The following is a 16,998-nucleotide window of genomic DNA, read 5'->3' as shown; positions in this document are numbered from 1 at the left end:
TAGAGCCTGAGCGGGGCCTAGAGCTGGAGCTGGGCCTAGAGCCCTGGGGCCTAGAGCCTGAGCTGGGCCTAGAGCCCTGAGTGGGGCCTAGAGCCCTGGGGCCTAGAGCCGGAGCTGGGCCTAGAGCCGGAGCTGGGCTTAGAGCTGGAGCGGGGCCTAGAGCCTGAGCTGGGCCTAGAGCCCTGAGTGGGGCGTAGAGCCTGAGCGGGGCCTAGAGCTGGAGTGGGACCTAGAGCCCTGAGCTAGGCCAGAGCCTGAGCAGGGCCTAGAGCCCTAAACTGGGGCCAGAGCGTGAACTGGGCTGGGACCGGAGCTGGGCTTAGAGCCCTGAGCTGGGTCAGGGCCTGAACTGAGCCTAGAACTCTGAACTGGGCCAGGAGCTGAGCTGGGCCAGGGCCTGAACTGGGCTGGGACCTGATCTGAGCCAGAGCCCTGAGCTGGGCTGGGACCTGAGCTGGGCCTAGAGCCCTGAGCAGGGCCAGGGCGTGAACTGGAACAGAGCTGTCAACTGGGCCAGGTCCTGATCTGGGCCAGAGCCTAAGCTGGGCTGGGAACTGAACTGGGGCCAGAGTCCTGAGCTGGGCCAGGAGCTGAGCTGGGCTTAGAGCCCTGATCTGGGCCAGGACCTGATCTGGGCCAGAGCTTAAGCTGGGCCAGGAGCTGAACTGGGCCTAGAGCCCTGAACTGGGCCAGCAGGTGAGCTGGGCCTAGAGCCCTGAGCTGGGCCAGGACCTGATCTGGGCCAGAGCCTAAGCTGGGCTGGGAACTGAGCTGGGGCCAGAGCCCTGAGCAGGGCCAGGGCCTGAACTGGAACAGAGCTTAAGCTGGGCCAGGACCTGATCTGGGCCAGAGCTTAAGCCGGGCCAGGAGCTGAACTGGTACCAAAGCCCTTAACTAGGACCAGAGCCCTAAACTGGGCCTAGAGCCCTAAACTAGGCCCAGATCCCTAAACTGGGCCAGACCCTAAACCATTCCCCACCCCCACCCCCCCCGGCTTTTTACCCTCCCCCTCCCTTCACTCGCAGGCCCAGCACCCCCCTCCCCAACGAGGCCCCTGACAGAGCGGCCGATGTTTTGCCAAACCGCTCCGTAACCGAAACCGGCGCCCGCAGCGTTCGCAAGCCCGCCCGGCCCCGTCGTGGGTCTTCATGTGTTCCGTCAAATGATGTTTGAGCTTGAAACGCTTGTGACAGGCGGCGCAGGCGAAAGGTCGCAAGCTGAAGGTCAACATGATGTGCCGATCCCTTTTGGGTTTAACGGCAAATCTTTTACCGCACAAACAACCGAAACGTTTCCCGTCGGGAGCCGCTCCTAATTTTACCGGGGCGTGGAGAGCTTGACCTCGACCTAGGATTTCATTTCCGTGAAGATCTACCGGTTTCCAAGATGGTTGCGGAAAGATGGCCGCCCCGCCTGTTGTCACCATCGTCCCGCCGGTTGTTACCGTCGTCCCGTTACCGCCCGCCGGGATGACGTAGCTCACCTCCGCCGGCACGAAACCGCCCGCCAATTCCCCCGTCGGCAGGAGGTCCTCAACGGCGGCGGCGTCGCCCGCCTCCTGCTTGATGTAGAAGATCTTGGGGGGTTCGTGGGTGTCTCCGGGTGCCCCGTCTTCCTCTTCGTCCTCCTCCAGCACGATCTGGAGGGCGTCGGTAGGGCGGTGGCGGCGGCGGTGGCCGCCTTCTTCCTCTTCCTCTTCTTCTTCTTCCTCTTCCTCCTCCACGCAGATCTTGAGGACCTCCTCGCCGGCGTCCTTCAGGAGGGAGCTCAGGGATGACGTCGCTGCTGGCGCCACGTCGGCGGCCACGCGGATTTTGAGGACCTCCTCGCCCCCCTCCTTGGTGAAAGATGGTGTCACCGTGTCACTGCCGCGGGTGGCCCATGAAGAGCCGTCACCACCACGCACAGGCCATGATGATGATGACGATGAAGATCCATCACCACCACGGGTGGACCACGAGGATCCTCCGTCACCACCGCGGGTGGGACACGATGAGCCGTCACCACCACGTGTGGTCCACGAGGATGATGAAGACCCATCGCCACCGCGGGTGGGCCATGATGACGCTCCGTCACCACCGCGGGTGGGACATGACGACCCATCTCCACCACGGGTGGTCCAGGATGATCCTCCATCTCCACCATGGGTGCTACATGAAGACCCATCACCACGGGTGGTCCACGATGATGCTCCATCTCCACCGTGGGTGGTACACGAAGACCCATCTCCACCACGGGTGGTCCAGGACGATGATGAAGACCCATCTCCACCATGGGTGATACATGAAGACCCATCACCACCACGGTTAATCCATGATGATGAAGCCTCACCGCCGCGACCGCTTGATGACGATGTCACCTCACTGCCCCGCCCAGCCCACCGGCACGCCCCACCCTCCAACTCCCTCAAGATCTCCGAGCACTGATCCACCACGTGCCACATCTGGAGACCGCTAGCCACCAAAAGATGACCGGGCAGGGCCTCCAACAGCAACGTCAAACGCCCCGAGTAGATGAGGTGCAGGAGCCCCTCAAAGGCGTCGGGGTCGATAGCGGGGGGCAGCAGCAAGCGCCCCCCATCCTGCAGCAACAGTTTGTCGTGGAAGAAGGGGGACGCGGCGGCCAGGACGCTCTTGTGGGCGGGGAAGATCCGGCCACCCACGTGGACGGCCACGTCGCAGAACTTCCCCTCCAGCCGTAAGCGGTTGAGGGAATCCAGCAGAGCCGCCGCGTGCTGGGGGAAGGAGATCTGCACCCGGCCCCCCTCCGCCGCCATCTTCCCCCGCCACGAACCTGCGGGGACAGGTCTGTCACGCGGGGCGGGGGGCGCCCGGTTGCCCCCTTGGGTGCCCTGTTGCCCCATGAACTCTTCTACTGCCCCATAGGGTGCCCTGTTGCCCCCTCGGGTGCCCTGTAGCCCCATGACCTGTTCTACTGCCCCATGGGGTGCCCTGTTGCCCCCTTGGGTGCCCTGTAGCCCCATGACCTGTTCTACTGCCCCATGGGGTGCCCTGTTGCCCCCTTGGGTGCCCTGTTGCCCCATGACCTGTTCTACTGCCCTACGGGGTGCCCTGTTGCCCCCTCGGGTGCCCTGTTGCCCCATGACCTGTTCTACTGCCCCATGGGGTGCCCTGTTGCCCCCTCGGGTGCCCTGTAGCCCCATGACCTGTTCTACTGCCCCATGGGGTGGCCTGTTGCCCCCTTGGGTGCCCTGTAGCCCCATGACCTGTTCTACTGCCCCATGGGGTGCCCTGTTGCCCCATGACCTGTTCTACTGCCCCATGGGGTGCCCTGTTGCCCCATGACCTGTTCTACTGCCCCATGGGGTGCCCTGTTGCCCCCTCGGGTGCCCTGTAGCCCCATGACCTGTTCTACTGCCCCATGGGGTGCCCTGTTGCCCCCTCGGGTGCCCTGTAGCCCCATGACCTGTTCTACTGCCCCATGGGGTGCCCTGTTGCCCCCTCGGGTGCCCTGTAGCCCCATGACCTGTTCTACTGCCCCATGGGGTGCCCTGTTGCCCCCTTGGGTGCCCTGTTGCCCCATGACCTGTTCTACTGCCCTACGGGGTGCCCTGTTGCCCCCTCGGGTGCCCTGTTGCCCCATGACCTGTTCTACTGCCCCATGGGGTGCCCTGTTGCCCCCTCGGGTGCCCTGTAGCCCCATGACCTGTTCTACTGCCCCATGGGGTGGCCTGTTGCCCCCTTGGGTGCCCTGTAGCCCCATGACCTGTTCTACTGCCCCATGGGGTGCCCTGTTGCCCCATGACCTGTTCTACTGCCCCATGGGGTGCCCTGTTGCCCCCTCGGGTGCCCTGTAGCCCCATGACCTGTTCTACTGCCCCATGGGGTGCCCTGTTGCCCCCTGGGTGCCCTGCTGCCCCATGACCTGTTCTACTGCCCCATGGGGTGCCCTGTTGCCCCCTTGGGTGCCCTGCTGCCCCATGACCTGTTCTACTGCCCCATGGGGTGCCCTGTTGCCCCCTTGGGTGCCCTGCTGCCCCATGACCTGTTCTACTGCCCCATGGGGTGCCCTGTTGCCCCCTTGGGTGCCCTGTTACCCCATGACCTGTTCTACTGACCCATGGGGTGCCCTGTTGCCCCCTCGGGTGCCCTGTTGCCCCCTCAGACACCCTGTTGCCCAACTGAACGTTCTACTGACCCATGGGGTGCCGTGTTGCCCCATGGGGTGCCCTGTTGCCCCCTCGGGTGCCCTGTTGCCCCATGACCTGTTCTACTGCCCCATGGGGTGCCCTGTTGCCCCCTTGGGTGCCCTGCTGCCCCATGACCTCTTCTACTGCCCCATGGGGTGCCCTGTTGCCCCCTCGGGTGCCCTGTTGCCCAACCGAACGTTCTACTGACCCATGGGGTGCCCTGTTGCCCCCTTGGGTGCCCTGTAGCCCCATGACCTGTTCTACTGCCCCATGGGGTGCCCTGTTGCCCCCTTGGGTGCCCTGTTGCCCCATGACCTGTTCTACTGGCCCACGGGGTGCCCTGTTGCCCCCTTGGGTGCCCTGTTGCCCCATGACCTGTTCTACTGCCCCATGGGGTGCCCTGTTGCCCCCTTGGGTGCCCTGTTGCCCCATGACCTGTTCTACTGACCCATGGGGTGTCCTGTTGCCCTCTTGGGTGCCCTGTTGCCCAACTGAACGTTCTACTGACCCATGGGGTGCCCTGTTGCCCCATGGGGTGCCCTGTTGACCCCTCAGGTGCCCAGTTGCCCAATGAACATTCTACTGACCCCTTGGGTGCCCTGTTGCCCCATGAACTGTTCTACTGGCCCATGGCAGTGCCCTGTTGCCCCCTCAGACACCTTGTTGCCCAACTGAATGTTCTAGTAGCCCATAGGGTGCTTTAAGCCCCCTTGGGTGCCCTGTTGCCCCCTTGGGTGCCCTGTTGCCCCGTGGGGTTCTTTAGGACCCCATAGGGTGTCCTGTTGCCCCATGGGGTGCCCTGTTGCCGGACTGGCTTCTCTCCTACCCCTTGGGGTGCCCGTTGCCTCCCCCTCGGACACCCTGTAGCCCCGTGGGGTGCCCTGTTGCCCCCTTGGGTGCTCTGTTGCCCCATGACCTGTTCTACTGCCCCATGGGGTGCCCTGTTGCCCCCTTGGGTGCCCTGTAGCCCCATGACCTGTTCTACTGCCCCATGGGGTGCCCGGTTGCCCCCTTGGGTGCCCTGTTGCCCCATGACCTGTTCTACTGACCCATGGGGTGCCCTGTTGACCCCTTGGGTGCCCTGCTGCCCCATGACCTGTTCTACTGCCCCATGGGGTGCCCTGTTGACCCCTTGGGTGCCCTGCTGCCCCATGACCTGTTCTACTGCCCCATGGGGTGCCCTGTTGCCCCCTCGGGTGCCCTGTTGCCCCCTCAGACACCCTGTTGCCCAACTGAACGTTCTACTGACCCATGGGGTGCCGTGTTGCCCCATGGGGTGCCCTGTTGCCCCCTTGGGTGCCCTGCTGCCCCATGACCTGTTCTACTGCCCCATGGGGTGCCCTGTTGCCCCCTTGGGTGCCCTGTTGCCCCGTGAACTCTTCTACTGCCCCCTCGGGTGCCCTGTTGCCCCCTCGGGTGCCCTGTTGCCCTCTTGGGTGCCCTGTTGCCCAACTGAACGTTCTACTGACCCATGGGGTGCCGTGTTGCCCCATGGGATGCCCTGTTGCCCCATGGGGTGCCCTGTTGCCGGACTGGCTTCTCTCCTACCCCTTGGGGTGCCCCGTTGCCCCTTGGGGTGCCCGTTGCCTCCCCCTCGGACACCCTGTAGCCCCGTGGGGTGCCCTGTTGCCCCACGGGCCCCTCTCCTGCTCCTCGGGGTGCCCCTTTGCCCCGGTGGGGGGGTCCTATAGCCCCGGGGCCGCCCCGCTGCCCCCCACCGGCCCTCCCCCCCCCCTCCTGGCTCCCCCCCCCCCCGGTTCGCCCCATCGCCACCCCACGGCCCGGGACCCCCCGGGGACCCCCCCGGGATCCCCCCGCACCCCCGGGACCCCCCCCGGGACCCCCCCCCCCCCCGCACCCCCGCTCCCGTCACGTGACCGCGCGCCCCGCGCTCACCCCCGGCCGCCGGCGCCTCCGAGCGGTGACGTCCCCGGGAAGCCCCGCCCCCTTGCCCACCCATCCCGAACCCCCGCGGGTAGAGCGGTGACGTGCCCGGGGAAGCCCCGCCCCCGCCGAGCCTTTCCGCAGCCCCGCCCCCCCCAGCGAAGCGCCTGTCTTTGTGCTGCCTCCCAAGCCCCGCCCCCTCCGAGCTGCAGGAAGCCCCGCCTACTCCCAAGCTCCGCCCAGCCCAAACAGACAGGGCCCCCGCCCCCTCCCAAGTTATCCTAAACCCCTGGAAGCCCCGCCCCTTCCAAGCCCCACCTCCTCTGAGCCCGGCAGCCCCGTCCCTCCTAAGCCCCGCCCAACCCCGGGCAGCCCCACCCCCTCCCCAAACCTTGCTTCGGCTAAACCCTGCCCCACCCTGGGAAACCCCGCCCCCAAGCCACGCCCCTCCGCACCCCAGCCGGCCCCGCCCCCCACGCAGCTACACCCCCTCCCAATCCCCCGGCCCCTCCTAAGCCCCACCTCCCCCGAACCCCAAGGAAGCCCCGCCCCTTCCCACCCCCTCCAAGCCTTCCCTTTGTTCATACCTGCCCTACCCCGGGAAGCCCCGCCCCTCCTAAGCCCCGCCCCTGATCCCCCCGCCCCTTCTCAAGCCTCGCCTTTGCCAAGCCCTGCCCCACCAGGGGAAGCCACGCCCCTCCTAACCCCCACCCCCATCCCAGGTAAGCCCCGCCCCCTCACCCCCCCCGGCTCCCTCCCACCCCCGGGGAACCCCGCCAATCACCTCCATCTCAACTCCGCCCCCTCGCAGATCGCACCACGATTGGCTACCCCGGCCGCGCCCCCCCTCCCAATCCCAGCCCCACCTCCCAATCCCAGCCCCGCCCCCCTTCCCGGCCCCGCCCCACCCCTCCCGGCCCCGCCCCCCTTCCCGGCCCCGCCCCACCCTTCCCGGCCCCGCCCCCCTTCCCGGCCCCGCCCCCCATTCCCGGCCCCGCCCCACCCTTCCCGGGCTCGACTCCCTTCCCGGCCCCGCCCCACCCTTCCCGGCCCCGCCCCCCTTCCCGGCCCCAGCCCCCTTCCCGGCCCCGCCCCCCCTCCCGGCCCCGCCCCCCTTCCCGGCCCCGCCCCACCCTTCCCGGCCCCGCCCCCTCTTCCCGGCCCCGCCCCACCCTTCCCGGCCCCGCCCCCCCTTCCCGGCCCCGCCCCACCCTTCCCGGCCCCGGCCCCCTTCCCGGCCCCGCCCCACCCTTCCCGGCCCCGCCCCCGGGAGGCGGGGCTACAAGACCGATCCGAGTTTATTAAAGGCTCCGCGGGCAGCGGCGGCCCCGGCGGGGGTTGGAGCCAGCCCAGACCCGCCCTGGGGCCGCCCGCGGGCGGCGGATTGTCGGGGCTGCGGCGGGCCCGGGCCGGGGCACCGGGGGCACCGGGGGCCGCTGAACGGGGGGGCCGGTGAAGCGGGGAGGGGGCCTGGTGCGGGGGGCGGGGGGGAAGGCGCCGGGGGGGGGGTGTCCCGGTGCAGTGGGGGAGGGGGGGGTCCCGGTGCACAGGGGAGTCCCGGTGCATTTGGGGGGGTCCTGGTGCGTTGGGGGGACCCGGTGAATGGGGGTCCCGGTGCATTGGGGGGGGGGTCCCGGTGCATTGGGGGGACCGGGTGAATGGAGGTCTCGGTGCATTTGGGGGGGGAACCGGTGCATTTGGGGGGGGTCGTGGTGAATGGGGGGGTTCCGATGCACGGGGGTGGGGAGGGGGAGCAGTGAATGTGTGTGGGGGGATCCTGGTGAATGGGGGGTCCCGGTACACAGAGGGGGGGGGTCCCGATGTACGGAGGGGGGTCCCAGTGCACGGGGGGGCGGTGTCCCAGTGCACAGCTCCCCGGTGCTGGGGGTGTGAGGCTGGGCCCGGTGGCACATGGCGGGGAGGGGGGATGCGATGCACGAGGTGGCCCCATCGCGGGGCACGAGGAGGTGGGGAGCAGAGGACGGTGCACGGGGACACCCCGATGCCACCGCACGGGGACACCCCAGTCCTGGTGCACGGGGACACCCCGATGCCATCGCACGTGGACACCCCAGTCCTGGTGCACGGGGACACCCCGGTCCTGGTGTACGATGACACCCCCCCCTCCCGATGCACGGTGACACCCCGGTCCTGGTGCACGGGGACACCCCAGTCACGGTGACACCCCGGTCACGGTGACACCCCGGTCGCGGTGCCCGGTGAGGCTGTTGCACGGCGGAGCTGGACGCGCGGGGGGGGGGGGTCCTGCACCTCCTGGTGCACGGGGCGTGTGTGGGGGTGCGATGCACGAGAGACGATGCACGAGGAGGAGAGAAGGGGGGAAAAGAGAAAAAAAAAAAAAGGGGGGGGGGTCCCCGACGTGGTGCAGGGGGTCCGGGGGTGCTGCCGCACGGGGAGGTGTCGCACGGGGAGCTCCGGTCCTGGTGCACGTGGGAGGCGATGCACGAGGAAGGCGATGCACGAGGGAGGCGATGCACGAGGAAGATGATGCACGAGGAAGGTCCGGTCCCGTTGCACGAGGAAGGCTGGTGCACGCGGGTGGGGGGGCGGAGAAAAAAACGTGATGCACGAGGGAGGCGATGCACGAGGGAGGCGATGCACGAGGAAGGCGATGCACGAGGAAGGTCCGGTCCCGGTGCACGGGGAGGCGACGCACGAGGGCTGCTCGGTGCGTGGTGATTTGATGCACGAGGGGAAGGTCCGGGCCTGGTGCGCGGGGGAGGCTGGTGCACGAGGGGTTGGTGATGCACGAGGAGCTGATGCACGAGGGGAAGGTCCGGGCCTGGTGCAAGGAGGGTGATGCACGAGGAAAAAGTGAGGGGGGAAGGAGGGGGTGGGGGGGTGGGGGGTGTCGGCGGAGGGGGGCTGGCCTGGTCCTGGTGCACGGGGAGGTGATGCACGAGGGACGCCCGGTCCTGGAGCACAAGAAGCCGTTGCACGAGGCCGCCCCGATCCCGTTGCACGAGGCCACCGTGATCCTGATGCACGAGGTCCCCCCCACCCCCCCCCCCCACACACACACCCCCCCCGAGTCTCGCTGCACGAGGCTGCCCCGGTCCCGATGCACGAGGAGCCGGTGCACGAGGCCTGGCCTGATCCTGGTGCACGAGGAGCCGGTGCACGAGGCCAGCCCAGTCCCGGTGCACGAGGCCGTCCCGCTCCCGGTGCACAAGGTCGCCCCAGTCCCGGTGCACAAGGAGCTGTTGCCTCCCCGCCCCCATTGCACAAGGACCCGATGCACGAGGAGCTAACGCACGAGGCCGCCCCCGTCCCGGTGCACGAGGAGCCGTTGCACGAGGCCGCCTTGTTCCCATCGCACGAGGAGCTGTTGCACGAGGCCTCCCTGCTCCCCTTGCCTGAGATGCCGTTGCACGAGGAGCCGTTGCACGAGGAGCCGTCACACAAGGCCTCCCTGCTCCCGTTGCACGAGGTGCTGGTGCCCAAGGCGCCCTTGCACGAGGCCTCCCTGCTCCCGTTGCACGAGGAGCCCTTGCCCTGTTGCACGAGGAGCCGGTGCGTGAAAAGCCCTTGCACGAGGCCGCCCTGCTCCTGTTGCACGAGGAGCCCTTGCACGAGGCGCCGTCGCATGAGGCCTCCCCACTTCTGTTGCACGAGGAGCTCTTGCACGAGGAGCTCTTGCACGAGGCCGCCCTGCTCCTTCTTGCACGGGGAGCCCTTGCACGAGGCCGCCCTGCTCCTGTTGCACGAGGAGCCCTTGCACGGGGAGCCCTTGCACGGGGAGCCCTTGCACGAGGCCGCCCTGCTCCTTCTTGCACGAGGAGCCCTTGCACGGGGAGCCCTTGCACGAGGCCGCCCTGCTCCTTCTTGCACGGGGAGCCCTTGCACGGGGAGCCCTTGCACGAGGCCGCCCTGCTCCTGTTGCACGAGGAGCCCTTGCACGGGGAGCCCTTGCACGGGGAGCCCTTGCACGAGGCCGCCCTGCTCCTTCTTGCACGGGGAGCCCTTGCACGGGGAGCCCTTGCACGAGGCCGCCCTGCTCCTTCTTGCACGGGGAGCCCTTGCACGGGGAGCCCTTGCACGAGGCCGCCCTGCTCCTGTTGCACGAGGAGCCCTTGCACGGGGAGCCCTTGCACGGGGAGCCCTTGCACGAGGCACCCTCGCACGAGGAAGGAGCCCTCGCACGAGCCGCCCTCACACGAGGCTTCCCCTCGCACCAGGGCTTTCCCCGTGGCGCACGAGGCCAGGGAGGGGAGGGGTGTCCTTCACCCCCTTCTTGCTTCCCCCCCCCCCCCCTCCCCCTCCGCCTCCTCTTCCCCGGGGGTCACCGGGGGCCGCCGCCAGCCCCGGGGCGGGGGGTTGGGGGGGGTCCCGGTGACCCCCGGGGCGGGGGCTAGTGCTCAGCAGCGGGGCCGCGCAGCTCGCCGTTGGCCGTGATCGGGGGTGGCGGGGGCGGAGGCGGGGGCCGCGCGGGGACCCCCCCGGCCCAGCTCACACCCGGGTCTGCTGCACCCACGGCGGAAAGCTGCCTCTCCTGCAAGGCACCGAGGGGGCTCATTCACCCCCCCCGTCCCCGTCCCCCCTCCCACTCAAAAAATCAAGTCTCCCCCAAGCCACCCCCACCCCCACCCTGTGCCACCCCCACCCCACCCACACCCACCCCCCCCCGACGCGGCGCAGCACTCACCTGCGGTGGCTCGGTGGGACCCTCCGGCGCTGGTAGGACCCCCCCCCCCCCCCACCCCAAAATGTCCCCATCCCATCCCCCACCCCGGACAGGACATGGCACAGGGACGCGCGTGTCACCTCCCCGTCCCCCCCCCCTGTCCCCTGTCCCCCCAGCCCGGGTGAGGTGAGATGGGGACGGACACGAGACACGAGGATGGAGACGAGGCGGGTGACGGCGGGCACCAGCGCTGGGGGACGGTGGGTGGCCCCCTCACCCCCACCCATACCCCGGCCACCCCCAGAGGGGACGGTGACACTGTTGTCCCCACTGTTGTCACCCCCACGGGGGACATAAGCAGGACAGGGACAGCCCAGAGCCGTGTCCCCAAGGGCTCCTTGGTGGCCCCAAGGGGACATGGGGACACCCCAGATCCATGTCCCTAAGGGGGACATGGGGACACAGGAGGGACATGGGGACATCTGGATCCATGTCCCCAAGGGTTCCCAGTGTCCCTGAGGGACATGGGGACACCCAAGGTCCATGTCCCCAAGGGTTCCCAGTGTCCCTGAGGGACATGGGGACACCCAAGGTCCATGTCCCCAAGGGTTCCCAGTGTCCCTGAGGGACATGGGGACATAGGAGAGACATGGGGACATCTGGATCCATGTCCCCAAGGGTTCCCAGGGTCCCTGGGGGACATTGCGACACAAGAGGGTCTTGGGGACACCCTGGATCCGTGTCCCCAAGGGTTCCCAGTGTCCCTGAGGGACATGGGGACACAAGAGGGGCATGGGGACATCCTGGATCCATGTCCCCAAGGGTTCCCAGTGTCCCTGAGGGACATGGGGACACAAGAGGGGCATGGGGACACCTGGATCCATGTCCCCAAGGGTTCCCAGTGTCCCAAGGGGACACAGAAGGGGCATGGGGACACCCCAGTTCCATGTCCCCAAGGGTTCCCAGTGTCCCTGAGGACATGGGGACAGCTCAGATCCATGACCCCAAAGACTCCCTGGTGTCCCAAGGGACATGGGGACACCCTGGATCCATGTCCCCAAGGGGTCATGGGGACACAGGAGGGACATGGGAACACAGAAGGGACATGGGGACACCCAAGGTCCATGTCCCCAAGGGTTCCCAGTGTCCCTGGGGGACATGGGGACACATGAGGGACATGGGGACACTCCGGATCCATGTCCCCAAGGGTTCCCAGTGTCCCTGGGGGACATGGGGACACATGAGGGACATGGGGACACTCCGGATCCATGTCCCCCAAGATGCACAAGAGACAAAGGACACCAGGAGGGGACAAGGACGTCCCCGTGGCATGTCCTGGTCACGACACAGGAGGGACAGGGACACCCTGGATCCGTGTCACAGGGGTACCGGGGGGGTGTGGGACAGGGGAGGGACGTGGGGACATCCCAAATCCGCATCCCCTGGGACGGATCGGGATGGGGGATGCTGGGGAGGGGACAAGGTCCTGCCAGGACACAGAAGGGACATGGGGACACCTGGGGGACGTGTCCCCAGGGGGAGACAGGGACACAAGAGGGACATGGGGACACGCTGGATCCATGTCCCTAAGGGTTCCCAGTGTCCCTGGGGGACATAAAAGGAACAAGGGGACACCTGGATCCATGTCCCCAAGGGTCCCCAATGTCCTTGGGGGTGACCTGGGGACACAAGAGGGACATGGGGACATCCTGGATCCATGTCGCTAAGGGTTCCCAGTGTCCCTGGGGGACATAAAAGGAACAAGGGGACACCTGGATCCGTGTCCCCAAGGGTTCCCAGTGTCCCCGGGGGACATGGGGACACAAGAGGGTCTTGGGGACATCCTGGATCTGTGTCCCCAAGGGTTCCCAGTGTCCCTGTGGGACATGGGGACACAAGAGGGTCTTGGGGACACCCTGGATCCGTGTCCCCAAGGGTTCCCAGTGTCCCCGGGGGACATGGGGCCACAAGAGGGAACAGGGGACACCCTGGATCCATGTCCCCAAGGGTTCCCAGTGTCCCTGAGGGACATGGGGACACAAGAGGGTCTTGGGGACACCCTGGATCCGTGTCCCCAAGGGTTCCCAGTGTCCCTGAGGGACATGGGGACACAAGAGGGTCTTGGGGACACCCTGGATCCGTGTCCCCAAGGGTTCCCAGTGTCCCTGTGGGACATGGGGCCACAAGAGGGTCTTGGGGACACCCTGGATCCGTGTCCCCAAGGGTTCCCAGTGTCCCTGAGGGACATGGGGACACAAGAGGGTCTTGGGGACACCCTGGATCCGTGTCCCCAAGGGTTCCCAGTGTCCCTGAGGGACAAGGGGACACAAGAGGGTCTTGGGGACACCCTGGATCCGTGTCCCCAAGGGTTCCCAGTGTCCCTGTGGGACATGGGGACACAAGAGGGTCTTGGGGACACCCTGGATCCGTGTCCCCAAGGGTTCCCAGGGACCCTGAGGGACACAGGGACACCCCAGCATCACGTCCCCAAGGGTTCCCCAATGTCCCCTGGGCACTACCTAGGGGGAGGGGGGGATGGGGACGGGGACGGGGACGGGAGGACCCACCTGGCGTGTCACCGGAGGCCGAGGGTCCCGTGACAATGGCAGGGCTGGCCCGCGCTACCTGACGGACAGCTAGGACGAAGAGAGACACGGGGGTCAGGGCCACCGCGGGGGGGACACGCTTGTCCCCACGGGGGGCGGGGGGGGGGGCGGTCGGGGGGGGGGGACTTGGGGACACGCCGTGTCCCTGTGGTGGCCTTTGGGAGGCAGAGAGGTGGCCCTGAGGTGGCTGGGGGTGACCCCAACCCAAGGAGGGGGTCCGTCACCGGCTCCGTCACTTGGCGGGGGGGGGGGGAAGGTGGCCTTGGGGACACACTGGTGGCCCTGTCCCTAGGCTGGGGGGGGACGGGGGGGGGGTTGTGTGTGGCTTTGTCACACCCCCCCCCCCATGTCCCTCAAGTGTCCTCCCTGGAGGTGGCCCTGTCCCCCCTGGGGGTGACCGTGTCCCCCCAGGGGTGGCCCTGTCCCCACCTGGGGTGGCTCTGGGCCCCCCCAGGGGTGGCCATGTCCCCCCTGGGGGTCACTTTGCCCCCCCAGGGGTGGCCCTGTCCCCACTGGGGCTGGTTCTGTGCTCCCCTGGGGGTCATTTTGTCCCCCCTGGGGTGGCCCTGACCCCCCCGTAGGGGTGACCGTGTCCCCCCAGGGGTGGCTCTGTCCCCCCCAGGGGTGACTGTGTACCCCTGGGAGTGGCCCTGTCCCCCAGAGGGGTCCCCATGTCCCCCCCAGAGGTGGCCTTGTCCCCACTGGGGATGGCCCTGTCCCCCCTCCAGGGGTGACCATGTCCCCCTTGGGGGTGGCCCTGCCCCCCCCACATCCCCCTGTGGGTCACCAGGTCCCCACTGGGGGTGGCCCTGTCCCCCCCCAGGGGTGGCTGTGTCCCCCCTGGGGTCCCTATGTCCCCCCCAGGGGGGCCCTCGCCCCCTCACATCCCTCCTATGGGTGCCCATGTTGCCCCCCCCCCCAGGGTCCCCATGTCCCCCCCCAGAGATGGCTCTGTCCCCTTGTGCCCCCCTCCCCAGGGGTGACCATACCCCCCCCCAGGCGCCACCATGTCCCCCCCCCCCCCAGGCATCCCCATGTCCCCTCTAGGGATGGCCCTGTCCCCCTACATCCCCCATAGGTGACCATAGCCCCCGCCATAGGTCACCAACCCCCCCCCCCCAGGGGTACCAATCCCCCCCCCACGGGTGCCCAAACCCCGCAGTAGCCCCCCCAGGGGTGCGTATACCCCCCCCCAGTACCCACCAGGGATGCCAGTACCCCCAATCCCCGCCCCCCAGGGATGCCTATAGACCCCCCCAATACCCCCCCCAGGGTGCCCATACCCCCCCACCTAGGGCTGCCCAGAGATGCCCAATACGCACATGGGTGCCCATATCCCACCCATGGGTGCCCATAACCCCCCAGGGGTGCGCAAACCTCCCCCCCACAGTGGGTGCCCATACCCCCCCCCCCTCCAGGGATGCCAATAACCCCCTATGGGTGCCCAAACCCTCCATGGGTGCTCATACCCCCCCCAGGGATGCCAATAACCCCCTATGGGTGCCCATACGCCCCTTTAGGGATGCCCATAGACACCCACCCCAATACCCCCAAAGGGTTCCCATACCCCCACCCATGGGTGCCCATATCCCCACCCATGGGTGCCGATAGCCCCCCCAAGGGGTGCCCATCACCCCACCCAGGGTTGCAATAACCCCCTCATGGGTGCCCATAACCCCCCTAGGGTGCCCATAGGCCCCCACCCCAACACCCCCAAAGGGTGCCCATAGTCCCCCCCCAAGGTGCCCAGACACCCCCCTCAGGGCTGCAATAACCCCCCATGGGTGCCCATAACCCCCCTAGGGTGCCCATAGGCTCCCCCATACCCCCCCCAAAGGGTGCCCATACCCCCCCGCAAAGGGTGCCCATACCCCCCCAAGGGTGCCCATACCCCACCTGGGGTGCCCATAGACCCCCAATACCCCCCCCCCCAGCGATGCCCATACACCCCCTTGGGTTGCCCATACCCCACCCATGGGTGCCCGTACCTGCCCAGGGCTGCAATAACCCCCCCATGGGTGCCCATATCCCCTTCTAGGGTGCCCATAGGCCCCCCCATATCTCCCTGCAAGGGGTGCCCATACCCCCTCAGGGCTGCAATACCCCCCCATGGGTGCCCATATCCCCTTCTAGGGTGCCCATAGGCCCCCCCACACCCCCCCAAGGGGTGCCCATACCCCCCCCCAGGGCTGCAATAACCCCCCATGGGTGCCCATATCCCCTCCTAGGGTGCCCACAGACCCCCCGCTCAGGGCTGCAATAACCCCCCATGGGTGCCCATAACCCCCCTAGGGTGCCCATAGGCCCCCCCATACCCCCCCCCAAGGGGTGCCCATACCCCACCTGGGGTGCCCATAGCCCCCCAATACCCCCCCCCAGCGATGCCCATACGCCCCCTTGGGTTGCCCATACCCCACCCATGGGTGCCCGTACCCGCCCAGGGCTGCAATAACCCCCCATGGGTGCCCATAACCCCCCTAGGGTGCCCATAGGCCCCCCCATACCCCCCCAAGGGGTGCCCATATCCCCCCCAGGGCTGCAATAACCCCCCATGGGTGCCCATATCCCCTTCTAGGGTGCCCATAGGCCCCCCCATACCCCCCCAAGGGGTGCCCATATCCCCCCCAGGGCTGCAATAACCCCCCATGGGTGCCCATATCCCCTCCTAGGGTGCCCACAGACCCCCCCCCCTCAGGGCTGCAATAACCCCCCATGGGTGCCCATAACCCCCCTAGGGTGCCCATAGGCCCCCCCATACCCCCCCCAAGGGGTGCCCATACCCCACCTGGGGTGCCCATAGACCCCCAATACCCCCCCCCCAGCGATGCCCATACGCCCCCCTGTGTTGCCCATACCCCACCCATGGGTGCCCGTACCCGCCCAGGGCTGCAATAACCCCCCATGGGTGCCCATATCCCCTTCTAGGGTGCCCATAGGCCCCCCCATACCCCCCCAAGGGGTGCCCATATCCCCCCCAGGGCTGCAATAACCCCCCATGGGTGCCCATATCCCCTTCTAGGGTGCCCATAGGCCCCCCCATACCCCCCCAAGGGGTGCCCATATCCCCCCCAGGGCTGCAATAACCCCCCATGGGTGCCCATATCCCCTCCTAGGGTGCCCACAGACCCCCCGCTCAGGGCTGCAATAACCCCCCATGGGTGCCCATAACCCCCCTAGGGTGCCCATAGGCCCCCCCATACCCCCCCAAGGGGTGCCCATACCCCACCTGGGGTGCCCATAGCCCCCCAATACCCCCCCCCCAGCGATGCCCATATGCCCCCTTGGGTTGCCCATACCCCACCCATGGGTGCCCGTACCCGCCCAGGGTTGCAATAACCCCCCACATGGGTGCCCATATCCCCTCCTAAGGTGCCCATAGGCCCCGCCATACCGCCCCAAGGGGTGCCCATACCCCCCCCCAGGGCTGCAATAACCCCCCATGGGTGCCCATATCCCCTCCTAGGGTGCCCACAGACCCCCCCTCAGGGCTGCAATAACCCCCCATGGGTGCCCATAACCCCCCTAGGGTGCCCATAGGCCCCCCCATACCCCCCCAAGGGGTGCCCATACCCCTCCTGGGGTGCCCATAGCCCCCCAATACCCCCCCCCAGCGATGCCCATACGCCCCCTTGGGTTGCCCATACCCCACCCATGGGTGCCTGTACCCGCCCAGGGCTGCAATAACCCCCCCATGGGTGCCCATAACCCCTTCT

General features: G+C 68.0%; 2 protein-coding genes across 2 annotated transcripts; one reads left to right on the top strand and one right to left on the bottom strand.

The window, feature by feature from the left end:
- Window positions 1-1,015: 1,015 nt before the first annotated feature.
- ZBTB9 (zinc finger and BTB domain containing 9) lies at window positions 1,016-2,776 on the bottom strand. Its single transcript, XM_075134551.1, has one exon. The coding sequence runs from the start codon at window positions 2,774-2,776 to the stop codon at window positions 1,016-1,018; it is 1,761 nt and encodes a 586-aa protein (XP_074990652.1).
- A 5,008-nt stretch (window positions 2,777-7,784) lies between these two features.
- Window positions 7,785-10,864, top strand: LOC142074124 (uncharacterized). The gene is made up of 3 exons (XM_075134571.1): window positions 7,785-8,066; window positions 8,110-10,271; window positions 10,856-10,864. The coding sequence occupies exons 2-3, from the start codon at window positions 9,117-9,119 to the stop codon at window positions 10,862-10,864; spliced, it is 1,164 nt and encodes a 387-aa protein (XP_074990672.1). The 5' UTR covers window positions 7,785-8,066; window positions 8,110-9,116.
- Window positions 10,865-16,998: the final 6,134 nt, after the last annotated feature.

Source organism: Calonectris borealis, chromosome 33 (genome assembly GCF_964195595.1).
Source record: "Calonectris borealis chromosome 33, bCalBor7.hap1.2, whole genome shotgun sequence".
NCBI classification, from domain to species: domain Eukaryota; kingdom Metazoa; phylum Chordata; class Aves; order Procellariiformes; family Procellariidae; genus Calonectris; species Calonectris borealis.
Note: the sequence above shows the minus strand (reverse complement) of the source record. Positions and strands in the feature narration are given on the sequence as shown.

Excerpts from the sequence above, each read along its gene's own strand:
- ZBTB9 (XM_075134551.1), bottom strand. The coding sequence starts at position 2,776 with ATGGCGGCGGAGGGGGGCCGGGTGCAGATCTCCTTCCCCCAGCACGCG.
- LOC142074124 (XM_075134571.1), top strand. The coding sequence starts at position 9,117 with ATGCACGAGGAGCCGGTGCACGAGGCCTGGCCTGATCCTGGTGCACGA.